The sequence below is a fragment of the Elephas maximus genome, chromosome 16, assembly GCF_024166365.1.
Source record: "Elephas maximus indicus isolate mEleMax1 chromosome 16, mEleMax1 primary haplotype, whole genome shotgun sequence".
In the NCBI taxonomy this organism is placed as follows: domain Eukaryota; kingdom Metazoa; phylum Chordata; class Mammalia; order Proboscidea; family Elephantidae; genus Elephas; species Elephas maximus.
The window spans coordinates 33,852,384-33,876,514 of NC_064834.1; the positions used below are offsets into that span (position 1 = coordinate 33,852,384).

At 34.3% G+C, this 24,131-nt stretch overlaps 1 protein-coding gene across 1 annotated transcript in view; it reads left to right on the top strand.

Annotated features, from left to right (window-relative positions):
• PCDH15 (protocadherin related 15) overlaps positions 1-24,131 on the top strand; it is a 999,309-nt gene that overhangs the window by 410,995 nt on the left and 564,183 nt on the right. The window contains exon 6 of the mRNA XM_049855421.1: positions 7,954-8,109. Coding sequence (XP_049711378.1) covers positions 7,954-8,109 — 156 coding nt within the window. The remainder of the gene's footprint in view (positions 1-7,953; positions 8,110-24,131) is intronic.

Consider the following 24,131-nt stretch of genomic DNA (forward strand, 5'->3'; position numbering starts at 1 on the left):
AGTCATCATTTGTAGCCAGGTACCATCTAGTTCTTCTGGTCTCAGGCTGTTGTAGTCTCTGATTTATGTGGCCCTTTCTGTCTCTTGGGCTCATAATGACCTTGTGTCTTTGGTGCTCTTCATTCTCCTTTGGTCCAGGTGGGCAGAGACCAATTGATGCATCTTAGATGGACGTTTGCTAGTGTTTAAGACCCCAGACACCACTCATCAAAATGGGACACAGAATGTTTTCTTAATAGATTTTATTATGCCGGTTGACCTAGATGTCTCCTGAAACCATGGTCCCCAGACCTCCACTCCTGTTACTCTGACCTTTGAAGTGTTTGGTTTATTCACGAAACTTCTTTGCCTTTGGTTTAGTCCAGTTGTGCTGACCACTCTTGTACTGTGGATTGTCTTTCCCTTCATGGAAAATTGTTCTTGTCTACTAATCTAATTAGTGAATACCCTTCTCCCTCCCTCCCTCCCCAAGCTTAAAACCATCAAAGAATATTTTCTTCTGTGTTTAAACTGTTTCTTGAGTTCTTGTAATAGTGGTCTTATACAATATTTGTCCTTTTGCAACTGGCTAATTTCACACAGCATAATGCCTTTCACAGGACATCTTTTACTGGGTCTTCATTAGTATTATCTAGATCATAGAACTTTTATGTTAGGAAACTGTAAAGTATTCATCTATTTTATACCACTGATATACTTTTTTTCTTTTTGTTTGTTTCTTTTCTTTTAAAATCACCTAATAGATGATATACAATTATTTACTGGTTCATTAGTAAATTACTTTCTTTTTGGAACCATTTTTTTTCTTATTTTGATATTAAAAGCACAACTTCTAGGTCATAGCTATGAGTAGAGAGAAAGAATACCTACCATTATTGATAAACTGTGTTTCATCTCCCAGCCTATTACATTGTCTTAATTTTAATTACTTGCCAAACATTATCTTCACTTTTTAAAAACAATATCTGTTTTATTAATATAATTATTTTATTTCTGATAATAACTGCAGTTTTTTTTTTTTTTTTTTTTACATTGGCTAAAGTGCAGTATTGTGATGGGAACACTTTTAAAATTTATTTGACCCTAAACTAATAATTGCAAAGTGCACAAGTATCATTTCAAGAAGCATCCAGGATGGTTCTTGAAATGATTACTACAGTAATCAAAACTGATTTGCTTTCTATTCGAACTGTTATTTCTTATTAGGGATGCTTTAGCCAGGTAAAACTTACAAAGATAGTTTGTATGCAAGAATTTGTCAGATGGCATCCACCTAATTGAAATTAGTTAAAGATGCTGGAGACTAGATATCTGAACTTTTTAAATGTTAAATGGATATTGCAGGAGAAAACCTGAAAGAAAAAAAAAAAAGCTCACTGGCAATGTATTTGTCATTTGGTAATTTGGCAAACTCACTTGTTGAAATATGGCAAGATATTAAATAAAACATCCTCTGAGCCTTAGCGATATATGAATTTAAGCCTGTAGAGTTATGGGTTTTTTTGTTTTGGGTAGTTAAGGAATGTCATGCCAAAGAACTAATATCACTATTGTGTACAAGTAGTGTCACCTGGTAGTGAGGGTTACAAAACATGAATTAAAATAGATGCAGGGCTTGAGCCTTCTGGAAGTCAAGGCATTTTTAGCTTTTTTTGTTTTGCTTTGTTTTCAAGTGGAATTTGTGTTCATGATTAAGGAGTCAGAGATAAACAGAAGTTACACTTTTATCTTTTTTTCCTGACAACATAGACACCAGGTTACATAGACCTCAGATTGCGGGTCTTGCCACAGGTAAATAATCTTTCGATTTCTCTCAGTCTCAAATTGCTAAAGAATCTTGCATTTCAAAATTAGAAATTCTAAATGCAATTGGAGCCCTGGTTATACGAATAAGAAAAGGAATATTTATTTACCACATACATGTTTGAAGAGACAATCTCGCTGGAGTAACTTGCTCTAATCTTAATGAGTTTTCTTTAGATATTAGATACCTGTCACATTTTCCATCACAGAAGAAAGTCTCAATTCAACTTCTTATTTTACTGTAGTTCACTGTGTCTGACATAAGCTTTGAATTTTGAAATTTCTTATGAATCACTTTTTATGTAGCTATACTGCTTTTTGAAACCGTAGTGGAGCAGTAGTTAAGTGCTATAGCTGTTAACCAAAAGATTGGCAGTTCGAATCCACCAGGCACTCCTTGGTAATTCTGTAGGGCAGTTCTACTCTGTCCTATAGGGTCTCTATGAGTCGAAATTGACTGGACAGCATTTTTTTTTTTTTCAGTAGTGCTTTTAGGGCTTTGTTCATCAGAGTGTAAATGCTTTTGTGCTGGAAATTCTCAACCCAGTGCACGTCTGCTTTGTGCGAAGCATAAGCCATTGCTGCTAGACATATCATGTGGTAAATTTTTCTTTAAATCCAAATCTAATCAAAACTGGAAATTATAGTTTAATTATAAAATAATATAAGTTCATAGTAAACATGGAAGAAAATAAAAGCACATATAAAGTAATTTTGCCATCTGGAGAAAAGGACTTTTAATATTTATCCTGCCATATATTATTTCATGCATATATGTGTGCAACCCCATTAACCATTACCATTGAGTCAATTCCGACTCATAGCGACCCTATAGGACAGAGCAGAACTGCCCCATATGGTTTCCAAGGAGTGCCTGGTGGATTTGAACTGCTGACCTTTTGGTTAGAAGCCTTAGCTCTTAACTGCCACACTACCAGGGTTTCGGTATAGGTGTGTAGGTTCATATATATTTATACAAGTTTTCAATGAAAACTGGATCATACATTATTATACATTAGGCTTCCAGCCTTCTTTTTATACATAATTTGTAAAACAAAGACTTCCCTGTGAATGAATGAATGAATATATATAATCATATTTAATGGCCACATACTCTTCATTGGATGAGAAAAAAAAAGGAATATTTTTAGAAATAATCTCCTATATTGGACATTGAGTTTGTTTGTAGTTCTTGATGATTACAAAAATACTACAGTGAAAAAATATACATACATCTTTGTATACTTGTCCTATTATTTTGTGAAGATAAACTCATTTATCTTCATTAAATTATTAGATCAATGATTTATATGAATTTTACTAAACCGTCTATATTAATATGTTTTCAGTATAAGCAGAGTTTTTTTCTTAATCCAAGATGCCATAGAACAGATTGGACTATTTTATAAGGTGGGTCGTATCCCTGAAAATCTCTGCAAGCTTGAGACTAAAAACCATTTAAAAGTACTCTTTAGAGGTTTTCTTGAGACAGTTTGAGTTAAATTTTTGCCCAAATTCTTTGGGTTGTTCAATTTTTTGAATATAGTGAATCCTAATTAAAAAATGTAAAGGCTTTGAATAGCAAAGCGGAGCCAATGATCAGGGTTCAACCCTACTAATGATTGCCAGATTTCTATATTGTGATCATTGGGCTATAATTTCCTTAATAACTCATTTTGAAATATCTATTAATTATTCTAAATATCGCATATAACTACTTGTATTTTCAGATATGTACTTCTTCTTCAGGCAAGTTTTTCTGCAAATATACTCTTCATTCTGTAAAGTTTAATTCTGAAGGACAGTCATCAGATTGGCCATTTCCTTTAAGTTGGTTTCTTTGTTTTAAAATGTTTTGTAGAACACATTATTTATTATTTCCTTTCATTGTCTCGCAGTTTGTTAAACAATAAACTTTTTTCCAATTTGTAAAGGTAGTAAATGTATAGGAGGAAAAATCAAGATAAGAAATGTTCATTCCTATGAGGATTGCATAAACTTTGCTTACATTTTATGAAAGATAAAATACATCCTTATACAAATTTGTTAAAAATTTATTTTCCCCAAATTATTAAGCTCTCCAAGTGATATTGTTTTTAGAAAAACCCAGTTCCCCTTAGGCTGAAGATACGTGCTATAAGCTGCTCTGTTTACCTCAATAATCTCCTTATAAAAGTTGAATTTACATGTTGAATCCTAAGTAATTCCCCGCAAAATTCATGACTAAACTTTCTATTTTTTTAATTTCATCTTTCTTTAAATCATAAAATTCATACATATAAGGGTAAATTAAAAAGTATTGCTACAAAATCATAGACACCTTTATTAAATAAAAATATCAAAATGTGAAGCTATTGTTTCTTGATGTATCTTCCATCTAGGTCCATGCGCTTCTGAAAGCGGTATTTCCATCTCTTCTCCTCTCTGATTTACACCACGTCAAAAAGGCAGCTTTGGCATCCTTCAGGGACTGAAACTGTGTTCCTTTTATATGTTCTTTGAGTTTGGGGAACAAAAAGAAGTCCGAAGGGGCAATATGAGGGCTGTAGGGTGGATGGGGTGAGATTTCCCAACAAAATTCTTGGAAGAGAACCCTTGCCACAGGTGCACGGAAGTGATGGAAAAAAAAAAAATCCCCAGTGCAACTTTCCTGGCCTTTTACTCACCAATGCACTTTTCAATTTTTTTTGAGGTCTTTCTGACCTTCTTTAAAAAGCTTGATCCGTCTAAAAACTTTTGTTTTCTGTGGAGCAGCATTCTCATGAACATGTTGAAAACTTCAATGATTTGAGAAGATGTCCACTTGAGTTTTGTTAAAAATTTGGTCTTAGCTGTGACTTCAAAATCATTTTTTTCCATGGCATAAAAAGTGTCCTTTTATTTGTTTATTTTTTTGAAGGAACCCTAACGAGACTAAGACAAGTTTATTGCTTAGAGAACTTGTCTGTAGCCATCCACTGATCGCAGAGACATGTTTAAACACATTCTGTTGGGAAGAAATCCATGCATGTATGAAGTGAAAATCTAGTAGCAACACTTTTTTACCTAAACTTGTGTTTGCTGAAAAGTGTTCTTCACTTACTTCCCACTCCCAGCCCCACTTTCAAAAATAACTTTAATTAACTGCTGGTGTATATCATTCCTGAACTGTATCTATGCATATCAAAATCTATACACACACACACACGCTAATATACAAGTATATAGGCACATATTCAGAGTATTATGCTAAGCATTGCTTTTTTTAAAAAAAATCAAGAGAATAGGTTGCATGTCTAGGTATATATGAATGTTAGTTGTTTTAATTGATTTTCCCTACACAATTTAAATGCAGCTTTCTTTCCTCTTTGTTTCATGAATGAAACAATTAAAGAGAATTAGGGAAGATAAAATTAACCATGACTAATTTTTCACCAGTTATGAAAAATAACCCAAAATTTCCCTAATACATTTCTAAGGGGTTCAGAGTCCCCAAAGTCTCACTAATCGACTTAGTAGAACTGTGTCTGATATATTTATGGCCTTCTTGTACAGCAGCATAGAAGCCACTTCAATGCAGGATTAAATTGTGTGTTATATATATTAGCTACAGGGAATTCTTGCCTTCAGTGTGATCCATTATAGTTGGAATTTATTTGCCAGCTGTGTTCTTTTTGTGTTCTGTCCATGGTACTTTCGGTTGCACAGGGAGCCAAAGTTGAGAGTGACAATGGCTCCACGTGACCTGATTGTACCTAATTTATGAGTACTTAGTTTTTTGTTTTTTTTTTTAGAGGACTAAGTGAGGGCTTAGTGCATATTGCATTTGATTCACTATTTCTAACATTTGTGATCTGTCTGTCCCAATGCCAAAGTGCAATTAGAAGTTGAGATGGAATGGTTTTATACATTTTATCTGCAATATTAAAAAGATAAATAACATTGGAAGACCGTAATACACCTGACTGTCTCCCTAAAGGTGTGCCAAGGGCTAGTAGTGCATATATTCTGTTTTTACTTGGTTATTGAAATATGCAGCACTATTCTGAAAAGTCTATTAAAGCAAGCACCTTAGAAGTGGTAAATATGGAGATCATCTAATTCAAACTCTCTCCAGAAAACCTCTAAAGAGTCTTTTTTAAACGGTCATTTAGCCACAAGCTTGCAGATTTTCAGGGATGGGACTCATTTCAAAAACAGACAATTTTATTCTGTGGCATCTTGGATTAATAGAAAGCCCTGCTTATAATGAAAATACATGCTTTATAATATTTTCATTACACTTGTTTTTCCTTGTCCTTATCTCTGCTTTCTGGAACTAGAAAGATATCAACTAGTATACCTCATTATAACAACTATTAAGATGTTTGGCAAATCTTATCTCTTTAACTTAAACATCCTCAAATTTTATTATACTTTCTCAAGGTGTTCATATTTTCCATCCTATCACCCTTAAAATGGTCCCTATTTTAACCTATTTCTGTGTCTGACACGTTTATTAATGAGTGTAAAGTTTGCCTTAGTGTTCCAATAGGCTGGTTACAGTGTTGACATGTACAATCAGCTTTCATCATCATACTTTCATGATTTTATTTTCATATTAATGTTTGTTGCTCTTTATTACATTTAAGTGATTTAGCTATTTTTCTAATGTAAACAGAGAGGATAAATCGATTGCTGTGAAAATATGTCACTTGTAACTTATTATTCAGACATTAAGATATTTTTGAACCTTGCCTTTTGTTATAAAATGCATTATATGCCTTTCTGAACTTTGTGACATGCCCAGATTTCATGCATATGACTTTAATGCCTTCATCGTGTCAGCAATTAAAAACAAAACTGGATCAATATTAGAACACAAAGCCATATGGCAGTTTAGTATATGTTACTGATGCTTCAATTTATTCTTTGGGTTTAGGTGTAATTATTCAGCCAGGTATAAATCAATTCAACTACCTTTTTCTTTATTAATCACAAAAAATATCTTGAGACTAAACAATGTTTAGCTTCAATTTAGTTCTAGAGTCTACAGCATTCTTCTCACTTACAAAAATGGTATGTGGAAATTTTATGGGACCTCCTCGGCTCCCAGTGATCTTTCCTATATCTTAATTGATTTAAATCAAGTATCTAATAATTTAACTTATAATACAAATGTATTGGTCCATATTTTATAGATTCCATATTTTGTACCTTTTAAAATTTAATCTTTTTTAAATAAAAATCATTTATATCTATAATGTGTTTCACAAGTGCCAGGCACAATATTATCCCATGTAATACAACAATTCTATGGCATTAGTAAAATTATTATCCCAATTTTAGAGATGACGAAACCAAAGAGGAATTTTGTGATTTTCTCTCACTCATACAGTTAGTAAATTGTGGGACTAGGACTGGAAACCAAGCCTTATATCTCCAATTATTATTTACTTGCCTGTTCTAAGCACAATGCCATTTACTGGGTGGAAGGACATAATTTTAACCAAAATAACACCCAGATTTTATGGGGCTTTCAGCCTAGTGAAGAGAAAGTAAGATGAATAAACCTAAATTTAAAACATCTGATTATAAATTATTACTTAGATCAATTATCCTATAGACTTACAGTGTAATACTGTTAAAACATATGTATAACATAGCTATATAGTAGTACACACCAAAATTGTAAAGTACATTTTTTTCAGTCATGAACATATAACATTTTAGTAGAAATATAAACACAAAATTATACAATCTGTCTTACACAAGGATTTTATCATCAATGCAATGTTTTTTTATAAATTAGTGGTTCATACTATTGCTTCTTTAGCTTTTGAAGAGACAAAATTTGTTTCCTCCCACCAAATCTCAGCATTAGTTTTGTTATTGTTGCAGTTAGGTGCCATAGAGTCAATTTGACTCATAATTTGTTACTACATTCATTATCAATCCTGTAACCATGAGCACCATGATACCTGAGGCTCTATGCATTGAGATATGGAATTGAACAATGAAATAATTCTATTTTTCCTTATCCTTAAATTGTGCAAAAAAGATCAAATTTTCAACGATTTATAAATAAACAAGTATAGAAATGTTTATTGGATGATAAATTAATTGTTTTGACAGTGATGAGAAGTTTCAGTTTCAACTGTTTTTAAACAAGATGCAATTTTTACATTGCAGCCACCAATGAACATACACTCTATCGTGGTACAAGTCCAGTGCATCAACAAAAAAGTCGGCACTGTTATCTACCATGAAGTGCGAATTGTGGTGAGAGACAGGAATGACAACTCACCCACGTTCAAGCATGAGAGCTACTATGCCACTGTGAATGAGGTCAGTTTCTCTCTACTCTCTCTTGCAGTATTTTTGTTGATCTATTTAGTTAGCTGTATATTATAGATGATTTGAAATGATCGCAATATAATTATAGGCTTAACTACAAATACCAAGAAAATATTTTTAACAAGTAGTACTTTAAAAGAAATAAGGTCTAGGATGACATGTGATATGATTTCGGAAATTTGCTTTGCTAAAGGAAAGATATCAATTTATTTATAATAATGACGAAATAAAAATTGTTATTTTTGAACACCTTAGAAAATCTAATTCCTGAATCCACATCTGTGCTTACTGAGACTCAACAGGAGTTATTTATTCTCATTGCAAGAAACATTATACTAATGCTTTTCTTTGTTTTGATTTCCCTTTGTGAATCAAAATCATGAGCTAAGAACCCCCCTTTTTTTTTTCTTTAAACCATGGTTATTCTATTATTTTTTTTGCTAATACATTAAGTTAGAAAATATTGAGAACCTCTGGTTAAGAACTTTGCTGCTTATCAAAAAAGATTGTCAGTTTGAATTCACAAGCTGCTCCTTGGAAACCCTACAGGGCAGTTACACCCTGTCTTATAGGATTGCTATGAGTCAGACTCATCTCCAGGGTAATGGGTGGGTATGTGTACTTTAGATAATGAATAAAAATGAATGATATTGATGTGTAGTCCATATTTTAGCAGCTCATCTTTACTTCCAAAATGACCTTTTAATCTTTAAAAATATGTATCGTACCTAATAGGGGGAATCAACATGTTTTGGGTATTAAACACAGCAATGGAACATTTTTTTCTCAACATATTTTTCTCAAATTATTTAAATATGTATTTAATATATCTCAACTTCTATTAGAAAAAAAGAAATGAAATGGTGTTTTACATAATCTGAGTCTTAAGCTTATATTAAAATGAAAGAAAACAAACTTCTCTTTTAAATTTAGTCGCTATGAGCTGGAATCGACTCCACAGCAGCAGTCTTGCTGTTTTTTTTTTGGGGGGGGGTGGTGAGAGGGGTTCAGTTTAGTAGTACAAGTTCAAAAAAAAAGCCATCGAATCGATTTTGAGTCATAGTCCATTAAAAACTTTGAGCTCCTTTTGTGTAATAGGTTTCTGCTGGAACAGAGCTTAAATATTCACCATTTAATTAATTTGAAATATATATAGATGGTCTTATTTTAGCACCTGAATTGTACCCTTTGAATTAGATTTTTCTTTGCATGCTACTTTCATTAAATATAAACTGAGAGTCAAATTAAATCTTAGGCAACAGAGCTAATTGTAAAATCTTGTACCATATTTAACTGCTCTTAGGTACTCTTCTTTCGTTCATTTCTCTTTAATGAATTTAATAGTGTGCGGTTTGGATTTCAAAACATCCTATGCACTTTGGCTACCCCCATTCTCTCCTCCGATTTTTTTAGTAGCTTGTTGAAAGAAAAGTCTTTCTCGAATACTATTTTAATTGTGTCACTCTCCTGTCCAAAAATTGTGCAATTTTTCATTGTTGTCAGATAATAGGTCAACTCCTTTGGCTTACTTTCAAGGTCTTCCATAATCTGACCATTTGTTAATGTGCTCTTTATTTCAAATTCTCTCTGATAATGCCTGACACTGTTAACATTAGTTTCATCACATCTCACAAATATTTCCATTTCTTGGCCTTTGTGCTTACCATTCGTCTTACTTAGAATTTGATTCTCCATACCTTGCAAGTATTCACGCTCCACTGATTGTTTAAATTTAGTTGAAAATCAATTTCCATGGAGCCCTCCCTGACTGTTCACATTGATTAGTCTTTGCTTTCTTCAAACACCAGACTCCTACAGCATTTGGACAAACGTCAAGTAGAGTGATATAATTTATATAAAAGTTAAATATTTTGAACATTGATTTGAGAGTCCAAGATTCTTTAGCAGGCTGTCCATATATGATTGAAAATGATGCCTTTCTCTAAGTGCATTTCCCTGTAGCCACCTGAGACAATCCTACCCTACTGATACTATAATTATATCATCTGTGGTTTAATTATCCAGAACACGTGTACCTGATCATATTTCCCCCACTCAAAGATGAACATTTTGCTTATACTTCCTCACATCTATTTTCTTTAAAACAAACAAATAAAAAACAAAGGCTTATTTACACCTCAAAACATCAGAATAAGACTATCCCTGAGTGGTGCAAGTAGTTTACACCTGGTCACCAAAAGATTGGCCATTTGAACCCACCTAGAAGTCATCTGCTTCCATAAAGATTACTGCCAAGAAAACCCTATGGAGCAATTCTACTCTATAACATGCAAGGTCTCCTAAGTCAAAAGCAACAAAAACAAGATCAGCAACGAAATACCATCAAAACACAAAAGTAAAATTTACTTTTTCATCCTTTGCTTATTTGAGTGGCTCTTTTTTTTTTTCCATAGTAGTAGTTCTTAATTTAATTGTCCTGTATTATGGGGCAAATACATTATATACATATAGATATACATATAGATATACATATAGATATAGATATACATATAGATATAGATATACATATACATATACGTGTATGTGTGTGTCTACATACATGTCTGTCTCCTCTATCTGCAATATTGCCTGTAAAATAAAACTAAATGAATTAGGTTTTAATCTATAACACATTGAGAGTTTTCATAACATTTTACATTTGGTACAAAACATACAGTTAAGGCCAGAAAGATCTAAATGTTAAAAAAAATATATTTATGATTTAATAAATTGTTGTTGCCAAAATATCTCACACTTCTTTAAAATTTAAAAGATAGGTATAAAGTTATCATCACAAATTTATTAAAGAAGCTTCCAAACTTAAGTTCCTAATTAGTCACCTACACTGATGAAATTACTAAAACCTAAAACAGTGCTGTGAATTGCCTATGTTACATAATATACTGGTCCCAAAGTTGAAAATAAAACCTAAATCCTTCTTTTGAATCATCGCTTCATTACTTACAAATAGAAGCGTATTATACTACGCTTCCTTGTATCTGATTTTAAAAATAAACTTCAGGGTTTATATTTATGTTATCATATCTTAATATTATAACATATCATCACTATTGTAAATATATGAGATGTTAGCCTCTTATACACTTTTCGTATGTACATTCTTCTATTAGTGTGTTGAAAATTTACCAAAACTTTATAAATGCCTGTATCTAAATGACTAGAAAGGATTATGACAAGGATTATAATTCTCTTTAGTATGTGTGTGTGAACAAGACTTAAGGTATTACAAGTATTTTTATCTCTGGCTAATTGGAGAGTCTCAACTAACTTTGGACAATTGTATCACTAAGCAATTAGTCCAGCTGGCTTGAAGACCGCACTGGACAGTACAGTTGTTGCTAACCATTCTTAAGCAATTTTTGGAAGATAAATCTTCTGGACAGTGCTATCTTTAATAGCACATGCATTTCAGCCCCACAATTCCTTTTAACATAATATTAAAAATAAACAGGGCAAGTAAAGGCAGAGATAATATTTTGGGGGGCCTGCAAATAATTTATCTCAAGTTAATATAGAGGTTATATTTATCTCTTCACAAATGGGGTGATTTTTTAGTCAATATTAATTTGTTCTTTTTATCACCTTGAATATCACTTTAAATGTAGTTTGCTGCTGTGACATGATATGATTTATTGAAATAATTGGTTGCCACTTTCTGTAAAAAGCTTTCCTTGTGTTTCTCTTGACAGGCTGATGATTTCAGTCTTTTCTTAGAAATAGAGAGAGGGGATAAAAAAAACCTCTAATAGCATGTTTTAGCTATTGAAATAAGTAAAAGATGCATACACACACATTTACTGAGACGTAAATACGCAGTTAGTGGGCACTGTGCAAAGATTTTTGTTTTGCGTATTATCTCATTTAGTCTTCGTAGTAACCTTACTGGATAGTGCCGTTCTTGTTAAAGATATAAGAAAATTGAGGCTTAGGAGGCCACACAACTTGCCCAAGGATGTCGACAACTTAAACTGAATTTTGTCTACCTGGAGAAAATGTGCTCATAACCACCACATTGTATGTCTCTCAATTTAAAGATAAAACAAATATCTAAAGGGAAGTTCTTACTTAAAGCAGCATTTATAATGCTGTGACCACTAATAGCTTCTTTTGAAACCTGTGCATTCTTAGTAGGTTTTAGTTAGATAGTCTGTCATAGAAGAAGTACAACCAGAATGTTCCTTGGAAGCAAGGATGGCAAGACTTTGCTTGACAGAATTTGGACACGTTATCAGGAGGAACTAGTCTCTGGAGAGGGACATCATGCTTGGTAAAGTGGAAGGTCAGTGAAAAAGAGGAAGACCCTCTACATGATGGGTTGACACAGTGGCTGCAACAATGAGCTCAAACACAGCAACAATTGTGAGGATGATGCAGGACCAAGCAGTGTTTTATTCTGTTGTATATAGGGTTGTTATGAGTTGGAACCAACTTGACAGCACCTAACAACAACAATACCTAAAATATCTAACAGTAATCAACCTCAACTCTTAAGAATAATGCTGAGTATTCACCATAGCATATTTTAATTTTTTTTTTTTTTTTAGGATATGGTTCAATTTTTTTTTTTTTTAATTTTTATTAAGCTTCAAGTGAACATTTACCATTCCTATCAGTCTGTCACATGTAGGTTTACATACATCTTACTCCCTTCTCCCACTTGCTCTCCCCCTGTTGAGTCAGCCCTTACAGTCTCTCGTTTCCTGCCAATTTTGCCATCTTCTCTCTCTCTCTATCTTCCCATCCCGTCTCCAGTCAAGAGTTGCCTACACACTCTCCCGTGTCCACCTGATTTAATTAGCTCACTCTTCATCAGCATCTCTCTCCCCACCACTGACCAGTCCTTTTCATGCCTGATGATTTGTCTTCGGGGATGGTTCCTGTCCTGTGCCATCAGAAGGTCTGGGGAGCATTGTCTCTGGGATTCCTCTAGTCGCAATCATACCATTAGGTGTGGTCTTTTAGTGAGAATTTGGGGTCTGTGTCCCATTGGTCTCCTGCTCCCTCAGGAGTTGTCTGTTGTGCTCCCTGACAGGACAGACATCGATTGTGGCCGGGCACCAACTAGTCCTTCTGGTCTCAGGATAATGTAGGTCTCTGGTTCATGTGGCCCTTTCTGTCTCTTGGGTTCTTAGTTGTCGTATGACCTTGGTGTTCTTCCTTTGCCTTTGCTCCAGGTGGGTTGAGACCAATTAATGTATTTTAGATGGCCGCTTGTTGGCATTTAGAACCCCAGGCACCACAATTCAAAGTGGGATGCAGAGTGTTTTCATAATAGAATTGTTTTGCCCATTGACTTAGAAGTCCCCTCAAACCAAGTTCCCCAGACCCCAGCCCCTGCTTCGCTGACCTTTGAAGCTTTCATTTTATCCCGGAAACCTCTTTAGTTTTAATCCAGTCCAATAAGGCTGACCTTCCTTGTTTTGAGTGTTGTCTTTCCCTTCACCCAAAGCAGTTCTTATCTACAGATTGATCAATAAAAAGCCCTCTCCCTCCCTCCCTCCCTCCCCCCTTTGTAACCACGTAAGTATGTGTTCTTCTCCGTTTTTTCTATCTCTCAAGATCTTATAATAATGGTCTTATACAATATTTGCCCTTTTGCAACTGACTCATTTCGCTCAGCATAATGCCTTCCAGATTCCTCCATGTTATGAAATGTTTCAGAGATTCGTCACTGTTCTTTATCGATGCGTAGTATTCCATTGTGTGAATATACCACAATTTATTTACCCATTCATCCGTTGATGGACACCTTGGTTGCTTCCAGCTTTTTGCTATTGTAAACAGAGCTGCAATAAACATGGGTGTGCATATATCTGTTTGTGTGAAGGCTCTTGTATCTCTAGGGTATATTTCGAGGAGTGGGATTTCTGGGTTGTATGGTAGTTCTATTTCTAACTGTTTAAGATAACGCCAGATGGATTTCCAAAGTGGTTGTACCATTTTACAATCCCACCAGCAGTGTATGAGAGTTCCAGTCTCTCCGCAGCCTCTCCAACATTTATTATTTTGTGTTTTTTGAATTAATGCCAGTCTAGTTGGTGTCAGGTGGAATCTCATCGTAGTTTTAATTTGCATTTCTCTAATGGCTAATGATCGAGAGCATTTTCTCATGTATCTGTTGGCTGCCTGAATATCTTCCTTAGTGAAATGTGTGTTCATATCCTTTGCCCACTTCTTGATTGGGTTGTTTGTCTTTTTGTGGTTGAGTTTTGACAGAATCATGTAGATTTTAGAGATCAGGCGCTGGTCTGAGATGTCATAGCTGAATATTCTTTCCCAGTCTGTAGGTGGTCTTTTTACTCTTTTGGTGAAGTCTTTAGATGAGCATAGGTGTTTGATTTTTAGGAGCTCCCAGTTATCTGGTTTCTCTTCATCATTTTTGGTAATGTTTTGTATTCTGTTTATGCCCTGTATTAGGGCTCCTAGGGTAGATCCTATTTTTTCTTCCATGATTTTTATCGTTTTAGTCTTTATGTTTAGGTCTTTGATCCACTTGGAGTTAGTTTTTGTGCATGGTGTGAGGTATGGGTCCTGTTTCATTCTTTTGCAAATGGATATCCAGGTATGCCAGCACCATTTGTTAAAAAGACTATTATTTCCCCAATTGACTGACACTGGTCCTTTGTCAAATATCAGCTGCTCATACGTGGATGGATTTATATCTGGATTCTCAATTCTGTTCCATTGGTCTATGTGCCTGTTGTTGTACCAGTACCAGGCTGTTTTGACTACTGTAGCTATATAATAGGTTCTGAAATCAGGTAGGGTGAGGCCTCCCACTTTCTTCTTTTTCAGTATTGTTTTGCTTATCCGGGGGTTCTTTCCTTTCCATATGAAATCAGTGATTTCTTTCTCTATCCCCTTAAAGTATGACGTTGGTATTTGGATTGGAAGTGCGCGATATGTATAAATGGCTTTTGGTAGAATAGACATTTTTACTATGTTAAGTCTTCCTATCCATGAACAGGGTATGTTTTTCCACTTAAGTATGTCCTTTTGAATTTCTTGTAGCAGAGTTTTATAGTTTTCTTTGTATAGGTCTTTTACATCCTTGGTAAGATTTATTCCTAAGTATTTTATCTTCTTGGGGGCTACTGTGAGTGGTATTGATTGGGTTATTTCCTCTTCGGTGTTCTTTTTGTTGATGTAGAGGAATCCAAGTGATTTTTGTATGTTTATTTTATATCCTGAGACTCTTCCAAACTCTTCTATTAGTTTCAGTAGTTTTCTGGAGGATTCCTTAGGGTTTTCCATGTATACGATCATGTCATCTGCAAATAGTGATAGCTTTACTTCCTCCTTACCAATCTGGATACCCTTTATTTCTTTGTCTAGCCTAATTGCCCTGGCTAGGACTTCAAGTACGATGTTGAATAAGAGCAATGATAAAGGGCATCCTTGTCTGGTTCCCGTTCTGAAGGGAAATGCTTTCAGGTTCTCTCCATTTAGAGTGATATTGACCATTGGCATAGATGCCCTTTATTATGTTGAGGAATTTTCCTTCAATTCCTATTTTGGTTAGAGTTTTTATCATAAATGGGTGTTGAACTTTGTCAAATGCCTTTTCTGCATCTATTGATAAGATCATGTGGTTTTTATCTTTTGTTTTATTTATGTGATGGATTACATTAATGGTTTTTCTGATATTAAACCAGCCTTGCATACCTGGTATAAATCCCACTTGATCAGGGTGTATTATTTTTTTGATGTGTTGTTGGATTCTATTGGCTAGAATTTTGTTGAGGATTTTTGCATCTATATTCATGAGGGATATAGGTCTAAAATTTTCTTTTTTTGTAATGTCTTTACCTGGTTTTGGTATCAGGGAGATGGTAGCTTCATAGAATGAGTTGGGTAGTATTCCGTCTTTTTCTATACTTTGAAATACCTTCAATAGTAATGGTGTTAAGTCTTCTCTGAAGGTTTGGTAGAACTCTGCAGTGAAGCCATCTGGGCCAGGACTTTTGTTTTTTGGAAGTTTTTTGATTACCATTTCAATCTCTTTTTTTGTTATGGGTCTATTTAGTTGTTCTACTTCTGAATGTGTTAGTTTAGGTAGGTAGTATTGTTCCAAGAATTTATCCATTTCTTCTAGGTTTTCAAATTTGTTAGAGTACAATTTTATGTAGTAATCTGATATGATTCTTTTGATTTCATTTGGTTCTGTTGTGATGTGGTCCTTCTCGTTTCTTATTCGGGTTATTTGTTTCCTTTCCTGTTTTTCTTTAGTCAGTCTAGCCAATGGTTTATCAATTTTGTTAATTTTTTCAAAGAACCAGCTTTTGGCTTTGTTAATTCTTTCAATTGTTTTTCTGTTCTCTAATTCATTTAGTTCAGCTCTAATTTTTATTAGTTGTTTTCTTCTGGTGGCTGATGGGTTCTTTTGTTGCTCACTTTCTATTTGTTCAAGTTGTCGGGACAGTTCTCTGATTTTGGCTCTTTCTTCTTTTTGTATGTGTGCATTTATCAATATAAATTGGCCTCTGAGCACTGCTTTTGCTGTGTCCCAGAGGTTTTGATAGGAAGTATTTTCATTCTCGTTGCTTTCTAAGAATTTCCTTATTCCCTCCTTGATGTCTTCTATAACCCAGTCTTTTTTCAGGAGGATATTGTTCATTTTCCAAGTATTTGTTTTCTTTTCCCTAGTTTTTCTGTTATTGATTTCTAGCTTCATTGCCTTGTGGTCTGAGAAGATGCTTTGTAATATTTCGATGTTTTGGACTCTGCAAAGGTTTGTTTTATGACCTAACATGTGGTCTATTCTAGAGAATGTTCCATGTGCACTAGAAAAAAAAGTATACTTTGCAGCAGTTGGGTGGAGAGTTCTGTATAAGTCAATGAGGTCAAGTTGGTTGATTGTTGTAAGTAGGTCTTCCGTGTCTCTATTGAGCTTCTTACTGGATGTCCTGTCCTTCTCCGAAAGTGGTGTGTTGAGGTCTCCTACTATATATGTGGAGGTGTCTATCTCACTGTTCAATTCTGTTAAAATTTGATTTATGTATCTTGCAGCCCTGTCATTGGGTGTGTAAATATTTAATATGGTTATGTCTTCCTGATCAATTGTCCCTTTTATCATTATATAGTGTCCTTCTTTATCCTTTGTGGTGGATTTAAGTCTAAAGTCTATTTTGTCAGAAATTAATATTGCTACTCCTCTTCTTTTTTGCTTATTGTTTGCTTGATATATTTTTTTCCATCCTTTGAGTTTTAGTTTGTTTGTGTCTCTAAGTCTAAGGTGTGTCTCTTGTAGGCAGCATATAGATGGATCATGTTTTTTTATCCAGTCCGTGACTCTCTGTCTCTTTATTGGTGCATTTAGTCCATTTACATTCAGTGTAATTATAGATAAATAAGTTTTTAGTGCTGTCATTTTGATGCCTTTTCATATGTGTTGTTGGCCATTTCATTTTTCCACATGCTTTTTTGTGCTGAGACGTTTTTCTTAGTAGCTTGTGAGATCCTCATTTTCATAATGTTTAACTTTGTGTTTATTGAGTCGTTACGTTTTTCTTGGCTTTTTTCTTGAGTTATGGAATTGATATTCCTTTTTGTGGTTACCTTATTATTTACCCCTATTTTTCTAAGTAAAAACCTAACTTGTATCTATATCGCCTTGTATCACTCTCCATCTGGCAGTTCAATGCCTCCTATATTTAGTCCCTCTTTTTGATTATTGTGATCGTTTATCTATTGATTTCCATGATTTCCTGTTGTGTGTATTATTTTGTTTATTTATTTATTTATAGAATTAGTGTTAATTTGTTTGTTTTTGTGCTTTCCCTATTTGAGTTGCGTTGATATCAGGACGTTCTGTTTTGTGACCTTGTATTGTGCTGGTACCTGATATTATTGGTCATCCGGCCAAACAATCTCCTTTAGCATTTCTTGCAGTCTTGGTTTAGTTTTTGCAAATTCTCTAAACTTGTGTTTATCTGTAAATATCTTAATTTCTCCTTCATATTTCAGAGAGAGTTTTGCTGGATATATGATCCTTGGTTGGCAGTTTTTCTCGTTCAGTGCTCTGTATACGTCGTCCCATTCCCTTCTTGCCTGCATGGTTTCTGCTGAGTAGTCTGAACTTATTGTTCAGACTACTCAGCAGATTCTCCCTTGAAGGAAACCTTTCTTTTCTCCCTGGCTGCTTTTAAAATTTTCTGTTTGTCTTTGGTTTTGGCAAGTTTGATGATAATATGTCTTGGTGTTTTTCTTTTTGGATCAATCTTAAATGGGGTTCGATGAGCATCTTGGATAGATGTCCTTTCGTCTTTCATGATGTCAGGGAAGTTTTGTGTCAGGAGTTCTTCAACTATTTTCTCTGTGTTTTCTGCCCCCCTCCCTGTTCTGGGACTCCAATCACTCGCAAGTTATCCTTCTTGATAGAGTCCCACATGATTCTTAGGGTTTCTTCATTTTTTTAAATTCTTTTATCTGATTTTTTTTCAGCTATGTTGGTGTTGATTCCCTGGTCCTCCAGAAGTCCCAGTCTACATTCTAATTGCTCGAGTCTGCTCCTCTGACTTTCTATTGCGTTGTCAAATTCTGTAATTTTATTGTTAATCTTTTGGATTTCTACATGCTGTCTCTCTATGGATTCTTGCAACTTGTTAATTTTTCCACTATGTTCTTGAATAATCTTTTTGAGTTCTTCAACAGTTTTATCAGTGTGTTCCTTGGCTTTTTCTGCATTTATCCTAATTTCATTTGTGATATCTTTAAGCATTCTGTAAATTAGTTTTTTATATTCTGTATCTGATAATTCCAGGATTTTATCTTCATTTGGGAAAGATTTTGATTCTTTTGTTTGGGGGGGGGTTGGAGAAGCTGTCATGGTCTGTTTCTTTATGTGGTTTGATATGGACTGCTGTCTCCGAGCCATCACTGGGAAACTAGATTTTCCAGGTAGTCGGCTGGTACGCTGGCTCCCGGTTCTGAAAATGGTCGCTGTCTGCCCGTATTTGTTCGTTTTCCGTCTCTAAGTCTGTGCTTGTTGTTCAGAGTTCGTAGATTGTTATGTATGTGATCGATTCCCTTGTTTTTCCGAGTCTTTGTTGCAAGAGGGATCCGCGGTAGTTTCCACCTAGTCCACCATCTTGGCCCCGCTCTCTAATATTTTTTTTAATGAAATATGGTTTGCTTTATAAGCTTCAGATTTGCCCATGTTTTTATTTTGGGAAATTATTTTGCTTTGATAGACTCAAACGATGTTTTTTTTTCCCTTCAAAATTCAAATTTTGAATTATTTTAAATCTGTAATTTGCAGTTTAGGTATGCTTTACATTTTCTTTGATTTAGCTTTCCAAATGTGTATGCTGCATGTCCTAATTATCTAGTGCTGCTATAACAGAAATACCACAAGTGGGTGGCTTTAACAAACAAAAATTTATTTTCTCAGTTTAGGAGGCTATTAGTCCAAATTCAAGATGCTGGCTGTCATGGATTGAATTGTGCCCCCAGAAATATATGTCATCTTGATTAGGTCATGACTCCCAATATTGTGTGGGTGTCCTCCATTTTGTGATTGAAATCTTCATATGTGTTGTAAATCCTAATCTCTGCCTGTGGTTAATGAGACATGATTAAAAAGACATGATTAGTTTATGTTAAAGAGAATTCGGGTGGGATTGTAACACCCTTACTAAGGTCACATCCTTGATCCAATGTAAAGGGAGTCTCCCTAGGGTGTGGCTTGCACCACCTTTTATCTTAAAAGAGATAAGGGGAAGCAAGCAGAGAGTTGGGAACCTCATACTATGGAGAAAGCAGTGCCAGGAGCAGAGGGCATCCTTTGGACCTGGGGTTCCTGTGTAGAGAAGCTCCTAGTCAAGGGAAAGATTGATGGAAAGGACCTTCCTCCAGAGCTGACAGAGGCAGAAAGCCTTCCCCTGGGGCTGACACCCAGAATTTGGAATTCTAACCTACTTTACCATGAGGAAATACATTTCTCTTTGTTAAAGCCATCCACTTGTGGTATTTCTGTTATAGTAGCACTAGATAACTAAGACGCTGGCTCTAGGGGAAGTCTTTCTCTCTGTTGGCTTTGGAGGATCCTGTTTCTGCTTCTGGGCAATCTTCGTGTGGCTTGGCATCTCTCTCTTCCCCCATCTCTGTTCTTTCACTTGCTTGTTTAATCTCTTTTATATCTCAAAAGGAAACCCTGGTGGCGTAGTTGTTAAGTGCTACGGCTGCTAACCAAGAGGTCAGCAGTTTGAATCCTCCAGGCACTCCTTGAAAACTCTATGGTGCAGTTCTACTCTGTCCTACAGGGTGGCTATAAGTCGGAATTGACTCTACAGCAGTGATTTTTTTTTTAAATATCTCAAAAGAGATTGACTCAAGCCACACCCTACACTAATGCTGTCTCATTAACATAGCAAAGATAAGCCATTCCCAAATGAGAGTATAACCAGAGACATCAAGGTTAGGATTTATAACACATTTTTGTGGGACACACTTCAATCCATAACACACACACTGTCATAATCCTTAATAGATCAAAAATAGTACACATTTTGATTGTATTATATAAACTGTGCTTTATTGGAATGAAATTTTTCTCTTCTTTCCTCCTCAAATTGTGACAAATCAGAATCTGCTTAGTTATTTCTTTCTTACAGCTTCAGAAAAGAAAGGACTCAGTACAGAGAAAGACAATATTTTCTAGAAAATTTGCCATTCTTCATATCTTACTACTACAGATACTTGAAGGAATTATGTACATTGCATATATTAATTATGTTTTATTATTTTATACTTCTATTTATTTTATTTGTTAAAGAGACTATTTACTTAGGCTCAAATATCAGTAATAAAGAAAAATATTGGCTTTTTCAATCATATCCCAATAAAATATATTTTCATACATTATTATTTCCTTAAAATATTTAACACAATAGAATGAGAATCTGTATTTCAATGACTCAATCACTATATTCATTCCTTATAATTTTTTTTAATTTGTCCTCATATAGTTTCTTAAATAATTTGTTGAAACAATTACAGTAAATATCTGGGGTTGTTATTTTTCTATTCCAATTAAGTACCATGAGACTAAGCACTTCACTTTTAATGAATTTAAAAAATGATAAAATATTTCAGAAATTACTTTAAAAATAAAAAAGTGTACATGATAAAAGTGTTGCATTTGAAACAACATACACTAGGAGAACAGTGGTCAAGCTAGGGTTGTAGGACTATGAGTGATTTTTAAAACTTTTATGATTTCCTAAATTTTCATAATGAGGTGGTATTTTGCTTGTAGAGTATATGAATTTGTAAGGATGGTGTTTTAATATAAAATATTTTATTACAATGGCAGTTTTAAATTAGAACTGAGAAATCTGCTTTTTTGCTCCTAATAGAAATAAGCTGTAGGACTTCAGGAAAGCTTTTTGGTATTCAGATTTTTCAGGGAAATTATGGCTCACAGGCCAAATCTGGCCAGCCATCTCTTTTTGTATAGCCATGAACTAAAATGACTTTTTGTTTTTAAGTGTTTAAAAAATAACCAAAAGAAAAATAATGTTTTGTGACATATAAAATTACATACTATTCAAATTTCAGTGTCAATAAAATTTTCTTGCCCTGAAGCCATGCCCATTATTTTACGCATTATCTATGGCGACATTGGTGTGACAATAGCACAGATGTTTAATTGCAGCAGGGGCTGGTATGGCCCACAAAGTTGAAGATATTTACTATCTGAACCTTAACAGGAAAAGCTTGCTGATTTCTATTGCAAGTGTATTTGAGATACATTAAGAAGATATCCATCTGCTATAGAGAATACAAATTAGACTGAACACTTATTTGAGACAAAACGATAGAAGTAATTAATAGGTTGAACCCAAAGAAATTGCCAATGTTCAGCTGTTTTGACCTATAAAAATGGCAATTTACTAGGGTTCAATGTATAAAAAGTGTGTTAAATAAAATTTCATGCTACTTTAGTATTGCAATATTTACACTGTGACCTTAGACTAATTAGATATTTGAGCTGAATTGAAAAAATCATGCTTTAAACTTGTTTTTATTTTAAAGAAACAAGTAAAACTTTTCTGATTGTGATAATTTACATAGCTTAAAATAACAAAAAATGATGAGAAAACAAACTCTTTTTTTCCTTAACCTTGGTTAATATGAATTACGTTGGTTTGTTTTACATATGTATTTGTTCTTGACATGCCTAATATACCACTTGAGAATCTTTACCCTACTTTTTACTGGTGTAGCGGTTAAGTACTACGGCTGCTATCCAAAAGGTCAGCAGTTCAAATCCGCCACATGCTCCTTGGAAACTCTATGGGACAGTTCTACTCTGCCCTATAGGATCGCTATGAGTCGGAATTGACTCGACACCAACGTTTTTTTTTTTTTTTTAATTGATTTTAAGGAACATTAATACTGTTCCCCTTTGACCACATGATATTTCTTTCATTCTTTATAAGATTTTCCTACATACACAGTTTTATTTGACTCAGGGCAAAGAATCCCAAGAGCTTCACAGTCAGTTTAATGAATCTATGTTTGATCAAGTTCTGTTTCTTTCAGTTCTTAATAATGTGAAACTTTAAGGGTTACATCATAAATCTAAATTTACAATGCCATTTACAATTTAGGAAGGTGAAAATTTTGTTACAAATAATCAAAACTCAAAGAAATTGAAACATAAGTTTCATTCTGAGCAGTCATTCTATATGCATATAGCGAGACCATTCTGATTGCAAACACAGCAAATAAATGGCTGGAAGTAGGTAAGTTACAACGAGTTTAAAAAGAGAAGAGGTGGAAGAATAGAAGATCAGCCATTGGTTAATCTTGACAGAATTGATTGAATCCTGCCCTCCCCCTTTTACTGAGATCACCTGACATCAGGTAATAAGGTGTTTGTGCTCTAGCCCTCCACCCACCTGCAACCATGATTACTTTTGAAATTTAAGTGATCCTGGCTTCAAATAGGAAAGGTAAGTTTAGCAATTTTGGGTGAAAAATAGCAATTGGCAGGATTAATTTGGGGTCAGGGAATTTTTTTATGGTTAATCTTTGGTTTCATGGGTAAGATAAATGTTAAAATCAAAATAAAATGTCTATTATTAATTTTTCTCTTGGACTATTTCTAGTTGAAATAACCTTGGGCTTCACTAACAATCAAGTGGTGTCAAATATTGACAATGCAAATATATCACAAATTATGTCCTGTGGTAAAATTATGTCCTAACAGCTTAAAATCTGTAAACTTTAGACCTGTAATCATTTTACCATGTTTTCTTAGTTCTTTTATTATTAAATATAATAATTAAACCCATAAAAACCCATTGTCATCGAATCAATTTTGACTCGTAATCACTCTACAGGACAGAATACAACTGGCCCACAGGGTTTCCAAGGAGCCGCTGGTGGATTTGAACTGCCAACCTTTTGGTTAGTATCAAATGCTTAACCACTGTGCCACCAGGGCTCCAAAAATAAAATCATTGGGTAACTAATTTCATACCTGGCCAATTTTAAGTTTGTTCTTATCCAAAAACTGGTTATGGTAAGATTTCTGCAGAGATCTCCTTATCAATTTAGTTGTATCACATCTCCTGAAGTTGAATAGAAAAAAAGCTGGATTGCAATGATAATAATTTTAATTAATAATTGGCATTTATTGAGCACATTGTGTGCCAAACAAATGCTGAGCATTTTCCATAAAATATCTCATTTAAAACTCATACACACCTGCACACACATTCAAATTATATATATTTTGTGTTTTCATTTTATAAATGAGAAGGTGTAGAAATAGAGAAGTGTTGGTCAATTAGTATGAGATCTAACTGCTAGTAAGTAGGAAATCTAAGCCAGATACCAAGTCAGCCTCATTCCAGAACTGAATGACTGATTACTATATTGTACAAAATGCATCAAGCAAGAAGATGAGAGGGCATGGGCATTTAAATAAATGTTTGTGAAATTTTGAAAATTCATGTTTCTTCCCCATATCTTAAAATCAG